At 43.9% G+C, this 7,386-nt stretch overlaps 1 protein-coding gene across 5 annotated transcripts in view; it reads right to left on the bottom strand.

Moving 5' to 3' along the window:
- sptan1 (spectrin alpha, non-erythrocytic 1) overlaps window positions 1-7,386 on the bottom strand; it is a 34,345-nt gene that overhangs the window by 18,052 nt on the left and 8,907 nt on the right. For all 5 annotated transcript variants that reach the window (XM_035668606.1, XM_035668604.1, XM_035668605.1 and 2 more), the window contains exons 2-19: window positions 6,584-6,823; window positions 6,249-6,374; window positions 5,619-5,759; window positions 4,755-5,035; window positions 4,489-4,633; window positions 4,227-4,381; window positions 3,864-3,999; window positions 3,601-3,702; window positions 3,342-3,479; window positions 3,125-3,235; window positions 2,902-2,979; window positions 2,613-2,768; window positions 2,292-2,496; window positions 1,435-1,616; window positions 1,080-1,323; window positions 804-926; window positions 477-694; window positions 179-271 (exon numbers count right to left, since the gene is read on the bottom strand). In XM_035668606.1, the coding sequence (XP_035524499.1) occupies window positions 179-271; window positions 477-694; window positions 804-926; window positions 1,080-1,323; window positions 1,435-1,616; window positions 2,292-2,496; window positions 2,613-2,768; window positions 2,902-2,979; window positions 3,125-3,235; window positions 3,342-3,479; window positions 3,601-3,702; window positions 3,864-3,999; window positions 4,227-4,381; window positions 4,489-4,633; window positions 4,755-5,035; window positions 5,619-5,759; window positions 6,249-6,374; window positions 6,584-6,820 (2,871 nt within the window). In that variant the 5' untranslated portion in view covers window positions 6,821-6,823. The remainder of the gene's footprint in view (window positions 1-178; window positions 272-476; window positions 695-803; window positions 927-1,079; window positions 1,324-1,434; window positions 1,617-2,291; window positions 2,497-2,612; window positions 2,769-2,901; window positions 2,980-3,124; window positions 3,236-3,341; window positions 3,480-3,600; window positions 3,703-3,863; window positions 4,000-4,226; window positions 4,382-4,488; window positions 4,634-4,754; window positions 5,036-5,618; window positions 5,760-6,248; window positions 6,375-6,583; window positions 6,824-7,386) is intronic.

Here is a 7,386-nt window from a genome sequence, read left to right as displayed (position 1 = left end):
TCTACTTTGGCTTTTAGTTGTTTCTTCCCAATGGTCCAGATAGCTTTCTTTACATTGTAATAACGTTTGATTATTTGAGAATTACTAGTGATCAGAGGCTTCATTGTGCATTTAAAAGCCCTTCCATAGAGTTGAGCACATGTGCAAAGTTGAGGTGCGAACAGGAATTGGGTTTTACCCTGCAGGACTGGGCCTGTTCCTTCAGGGCCTGAATGCTGCTGCCGTAGGCACTCAGGTCAGACATCAGGGCCTCATGCTTCTTTAGCAGAGCCTGTGAAAGAAAAACTATTCAGCACATCTGCATTTGTGACAAAGGGATATAAACAAGAGAACTGGACTATAAATGTAACATGATCATAGACATAAGAGTGGAAACACAAAAAGTCCAATTAATGATACGTTATACTTAGCAAGCATAGCAAGCAGATGACAAATTGATGACAGTGTCTTTTGTTAAAACCCTTCAGCTCATGTACCTCAGCCGAGTCCTCATCTTTGCCGTAGTCTGGGCTCCCCACGATAGGCTCCTTCTCCCTCATCCAAGACTCGGCCTCATTGGCATCAGCAAAGTACTGCTGGGCCTGCAAAGAGTCTTCCAGATCCTGTCTCCTCTGGGATGCCTTAGCCTTCAGGGTGTCCCAGCGTCCATGTAGTTCAACCAGCTTAGCTTTCACTTCGTCACCAGCAAAGTGCCCTGGGAACACGCATGAATGATCACCATTTTGAATGTTCGGACAATATTTCACTTGCTTATGGTCACAAACATTTTATAGAAGATACCAAACAAGAATTTAAAGGAATACCTTCCTCCACCATGGCATCTCCTTTCTGGGTGACAGCCTTAATACGGGGCTCATGACCGGTGATCTCAGCCTGCAGTGCCTGGTGCTTCTTCAGCAAGTTCTGGACACCAATCAGGTCTTTGCCTGAGGAAAACACCAAGAGAAACTTTTCTTTAGAACTTTAAAATCAATAATCTGAGGGTGGTGGGCTTCAACTAAAACTGAAGCATCTTCAAAGTTAACTGCTTATTTATGTCAACTGTCTATTTGAAGGAGAATACACTACACAAGTTTTACCTCTGTTAGTAGAGGCAGCAATGGGCTCCTTCTCACGGATCCAAGTCTCCTCATCCTCGACATCTCTGAACAGCTGCTGGAGCCTGAGAGAGTCTGACAGTTTCTGCTTGCGTGCAGCCATTGGCTCGCGCAGACCTTCATAACGCACCACTAAGGCCTCTTGTTTCTTGCGGATGTTGTCAGCATCAAAGTGCCCAGCCTCTTGGAACTGACGAGCCTGAATTGTTATGCCATCAATGCGATCCTGAGAGAGAAAAATAAATAATGCAATTCCACTGTTCTGTACAAAACCCCCCCCCACTAGCTTCAATTCATATCAGGTATGCTATAATGGTGCATATTTAGCGTTGGGTACCTGGTGAGCAGCCACATCAGCCTCCAGCAGTGCATGTTTTTTCTGCAGGTTTTGGACACTGGTCAGGTCTTTTCCATAGTCATCTGAAGCCAGGTGGCCCTCAACCTCATACAGCCACAGCTCAATGTCCTCTACGTTTCTATTGAACTGCTGCTGCTGGTTGGCTTCACGGAGCTTGATGCCTAAAATAAATTGAAAGGAAGCAAATTTACAATGAAAACTCAGCTCACACTGTCCTCTGTACCAATAGGTGCACAGAATGCTCAACCGTGCACAATTTTAAGCATGGCTAAGCAAAGAGAAAGGATGACGTTTGTGGTTTTTCTTTTTCCAAACAAGAGGCAGCCAGTATCATACACACAGTTTGTTACAATCTTGTTCCTTGGAGTCGGTCTCTAGCGACTCCTTTCCGATGACATCATGCAGGTTGTGAAAGAAGGCTATGCTTGGTCGGTGACCAACTTGCAGTCCATCAGGCAAACCTGGCAGGTCTACTTTCAGGTACTATGCACCTTTTAAATGGTGGGAACTGCAAACTGCTCTCAAGCTTTTCTTACATTGCCCTTGGAGATTTTAAATCCCTTTAATGTTCTGTTTGACTTTTGTATTTTATTATATTGACTCCAGTTGTTGCTTGATTACTGGCTGCCTGGTTTCATATAGGTCGTTCTTCTATGCTGGTTGTTTAATTATGGTATTATATAATTGGTATGACATAATACTGCTATATTTGATTTAAATTTGAACATTTGATGATATGAAATGTGTAATTTGATTAAATTAAATGTAGCACCTACATTAATTTCAGTTATGTTCAGTGAAAACCTGGTCAACCCAAGCTTGCCTGCAACCAGTACCTTTAAGCTCAGTGGCCTCCAGCAGTTTCTTCCACTGGGAGCTGACCTCCTCCATGCGGCCAGCCACCTCAGTGGAGGCATAATGCTTTCCATCCAGCAGCTCCTGGCCAGACTTCTGCAGGGCATCGATGCGGCTCTGATTAGCTGACAGCTCAGCTTCAAAAGCCTGGTGTTTCTGCACTTTGCCCTGAAGGTTGGAGGGGTCCTGTAGTCAAGAGAGCAGAGGCACATAGACCGGAGAATGGGAAGATCAGAAACAGTGAGCTGCACAAACACATTTTTAAAAGAAGGACACACATAACAACAAGATCTCCAAACTACCTTGTAAGCCTCATCTGTGGCGGTCTTCATCTTCTCGTTGATCCAGCTCTTGAGCTCATCAGAGTCCCTGAAGAACTGCTGCAGGTGGAAAGAGTCCTCCAAGGCAGCACGACGGGACTGAGCACGCTCATGCAGAGCGTTGCGGCGGCTAAGGAGCTATGAATGTACAAACAAAGAGAAGAAATGTTGCTTTTGAGTTCACACTGACAGAAATGACAAAATCCTGCCCGCTGCTTGGTTTATACATTCAATTTAAGGGAAGTTGGGGGAAGCTGACAGTGGTACTTACAGCATCTCTGCGGGTAGCTACGTCCTCTTTGGCATAGTGGTTGTTCTGGATTAGTTTGGTAGCAAACTCATCCAGGGCCTGGAGAAGACAAAGAGATTCTAAATGTGTGTATTGTATTTCATAACAATACAATCCTAGAAACAGCTGCATAAAATCTGACTGATTGTACAACTTCCAAACTGGAAAGTCAATTGTGGAAAGTAGAAAAACTGGAGTTTCTTACAGTGATCTTCTCTTCCTGCGCACTCAGTGACTTCTCAAAGTCCTCATGTTTCTTCAGCAGTGCCTCCACGCTGTCCAGGGAGTCACCAAGGTCTTCATTTAGGAGGAAAGCCTAAATGTTGAACACAACATTAAACACTGGCATCTACTAGGTTATACACACTGGGGTAACTCTTTCCTGTAGAAAGGCATTGGGGTCAGTTGGTGTGTCAGGCTACCTCTTGTTTACTCATCCAGTTGTCGACTTGTTCAGTATCCCTGTAGAAGAGCTGCAGGTCCATGCACTGCTCATACTGCTGCCTGCGAACCTCCCACAACTCCAGCAGAGACTCCTTCTCCTCAGAAAGGATGCCCAGCTACGCATAAAACATTATAAACATGTTAAACGTTAAAACATGGTATATGGTAGTGTGGTGAAGATACAGTAGGATAATATCAACACAAAAGAAATAAAGTGAAACCTGCTTTCAGTCTTACCTTTTCCTTAACCTCGTCAGAGGCGTAGTGTCCTGTATTGAGCAAGGCCTGGCCAGCTTCATCAGTGGCTCTAAAACTGTCCTCATGGGCATCAATCTCTCCCTGGGAAACAAAAAAGAAAAACCCTTCACCAATCATATATTGCTTCTTTTTGCAGGTGAAATAAATATATTTTACTTAGTGTGCAGCTTTTAAAAAGGACAAAGCTAAAACAGTCATCAAATCAAAGAAGCTATGACGTGGTCTGTTATCGGGGGCCTTACCTTATGCTCCTGGTGGCGGTCTAGCAGAGCCTCAGCTCCAGCCACATCATTGGCCAGTTCATCAGCATTGATCAGGGCTTTCATCTCTGTCACCCAGCTGGTAAGATCCCTGAAGTCTGCAGTGAAACGCTGCAGCCTAAAAGAGATTGTCACAAGAGGGCAGGAGTGAGCAGACTTCTGTGGAGAGTGGCACTCTGGTGCAGCCTTCTCTATACTGTCACTGAACTAATATCTGTCTGTGGAAAAGCAGTTTTCATATTCCAATTTTTAAAAAAACATATGCAGCATATTTGATGTATCGAACAAGTAACAGAGATGTGGCTCAACACAGTTTATCACCAAGCTGTGTCTGGCTTTTTTTACCGGTAGGAGTCGTTCAGGCGGGCATGGCGCTCAGCAGCCAGAGTGCGAATCTGTTCCCAGTTGGTAATGAGTTCGTCTTTCTTCAGATGGATCTGGGAGGCATTTTGGGGATGTGTCTGCTGCAGGCGCTCTGCATCACCACCCAATGTGTTAACCTGATTGGAAGAGAAGAAAAAGGGGAGACAATAAGAAGTTAAGATGACCACGTTTTTAACTACATGGCTGTTCTGTATATGTGAGGATACTGTGTAGAGGATCTTGCCTTATCTTCCAGGGCCGCTAGGTCTCTCTCCAGACCCTCGTGTTTGCGGAGCAGAGCCTGCACACTGGCCAGGTCACGGCCAAAGTCATCTGAGGCCATCAGCTGCTCCTTCTCCTTGATCCAACTGATGGTCTCATCCACATCCCTGTTGTTGGAATTATGTATGTATTTTTACACAGCTTAAAAATACCATTTCTTACCTGTTAAAGTTAGTGTTTTTATTACATGTCTAGCACTATACATCCACATGATCTGATGTCGTTTACCTGTTGAAGCGCTGCACCTCAGCAGCCCCAAACAGCTTGCCCTGCCTCTGCTGGGCCAGGCCCTTCAGGCGCTGCCAGGCTGCATTGACCTCGTCCTGCTTGCGAACTATGAGTTCAGCCTCTGGGTGGGACTCCTGTATCAGCTTTGCTGCCAGCTGGTTCACCTCATTCACACGTTCCTCGTGGGCAGCCAGGTCTGTCTGAAACTCCTCAAACTTCTTCTGCAGGAGCTCCACATGCTCCAGGTCCTGCCCCAGCTCCTCAGAGGTAGCCATGGCCTCCTAAGGGTGGAAATGGACAACATTGAGACCCATATCAAATTGCTAAACTTTAAAGCTACAAAAAAAATGGCATTAGATTTAATTTATAAGGTTTGAATAAGGTAATTTCTGATTATAATGTCAAAATGTAATTTAAGGTGGCACACTCCTAACAGTTAACATTTAAGCAACATTTTATCCCTACTCCTACTAAATTAACTGGATAACCTCAAGTCAACTTTCAAATTATTCATGCACTTAGCTTTACCTTTTTACATTTACACCTACAGCTTGTCATTACTCTGGTATTTTGAAATTCAGTTGCTTAGCTACTGGTGAAGCTAAAGTTTCCCTCTTGAAATTTTGTTATCTGTTAATATTAACGTAATTTTCATTCCTCATTCAGATTAATTGCCTCAGGCAACTCCAATTACCATTACCTTCAAATGAGGACAGATATTTTTTTAAAGCAGCTGAAGAACAAATACAGAAACAGCATTTCCTTGATTCTGCCAAATAACTAGAAGAAAACAGATTTAAACTGAAATACTTGTTCGCTCCAGTAGCAATATTTTTCACATACACCATTTTTTCCGAATCTGACCTTGTCACTGATCCAGTCCAGGGCATCTTCACACTCACGCAGGTACTGAACCAGTTTCTGGGCCTGCAGGAGACGCATGCCTTTCTCCTTGGTCCTCTGCAGCAGGAGGTCCCATAGGCGATGCAGCTCCTCAAGACGAGTCTAGTGCACAGGGGGGAAAGGGAGGGAGTTTTTCAACAAATACTGCAAAGAGGAAAATGAATGAATTAGACATTTCTGTATTTAAAATAGAAACTTGGGTCCTGACGTTTTTAATGTATTTAATGAAGTAAGACATCTGTTTAAAATACTACCTGGAAGCAAAAAAATGTCCAGAAGCACAATTCCTTCATAAGCTGAAGGAAGCCTCATATGAATTCAATAAAATGTCAGTCCATTTCTTACAACAGAATGACAAGAACGGATAGGTTGTTGTGAAGAGCTGGATATGGAAGGATTTTCACAGCACTCAAGAGTCACACATCATCCACAGCAGCTCAACACCTACTTGTATATACTCAGCCATATTAACACTTGTAACTATGGGTCTCTGTGTTGTCCGGTAAGGCGTGTAGGACTGAATCAGATGGAGCAGGTTAAAAGTGATACAGGATATATGCATATGCATATGCATATACATGTGTGTCTTACCCGAATGGTCTCAGAGGCGAAGTGGCCCTCTGTGATCATGAGGTTTCCAGTCTCATCCAGTTTGATAATGGCCCCAGCATTGGCCTGGACTTCAGCTTCAAAGGCCTGATGTTTCTGCAGTTTACCCTGTGTAGGAGATACATACAAAACCCCCAACATGTATTAAAGCTGTCATGAAAACGTGACTATGCTACATGACTAGTTAAGGTTTAACCAAATACTTCAACAACAAAAGCTTATACACCGTGAACTAAGAATTCTGGGACAGTACTAATGGCAAATAAGCAGTCTAATGGAGTTCTAATACTGCGCACAGAGAAACCAGGCTGACAAACCTGTAGGTTGGAGGGGTCCTTGTAGTTCTCATCAGAGGCGATCTGCAGCTTCTCCTGGATCCACTTCTCCAACTCGTCGGCATCACGGCGGAAGAACTGAAAGCGGTATGAGTCCTCCAGCTTCTGCCGGCGCATAATCGACAGGTCCTTGAAACGCCGGTAGCGGTCCAGTACCTGCTGCCTGCGCTCCTGGATGTCTTCAGCTGTCTCCAGCACTTTGACCCCTGCGGTGTCCATTTTCTGGAAACACACCAAAGATAAGACTCATGAATTAATTTTGAACATGTATGACAATGTTAGATTGTTTTCTACTAAGCTGTAATAAGTGAATTATTCAGGGCTGCCCTAGTGAGTAGAGGTGTTGAAATTAATCAAGGATTCGATTCCTCGGAATCATCACATGCTTCATATACTTTTTTCTAATTTAAAGCCATATAGGGATATTTGAACTTGTTCCAATACGGTTCGTTTTCATCCAAAGAATAAAGTAGTAAGAAATAAAACAAATCTTTTATTTAACAGTCTGAACATCCAGCCAGACAGCACAGACACCACACACAACACACACACACCACAACACACAGATATACGTCTCCCGATCGTGTCATTGGACAGAAGGGAGCAGTATTCAGTGTCTCGCACTTTTTCTCACTATGATTGTGACCATGTCCAATGCTGCGGATAATTAAGCTCCTCTTGCTTATTGTGTGATGGTTTTTTTGCACCTTCGAACAATGTGGCGGTGTTTGTACGAGGCTAACAGGTTGCGTTGCCTTCTATTTTACTGAGCCATACGCCATCTG

Source organism: Morone saxatilis, unplaced genomic scaffold (genome assembly GCF_004916995.1).
Source record: "Morone saxatilis isolate NCDOM2014 unplaced genomic scaffold, NCSU_SB_2.0 Contig21, whole genome shotgun sequence".
Taxonomy (NCBI): domain Eukaryota; kingdom Metazoa; phylum Chordata; class Actinopteri; family Moronidae; genus Morone; species Morone saxatilis.
This window is presented reverse-complemented; position numbering and strand designations above follow the sequence as displayed.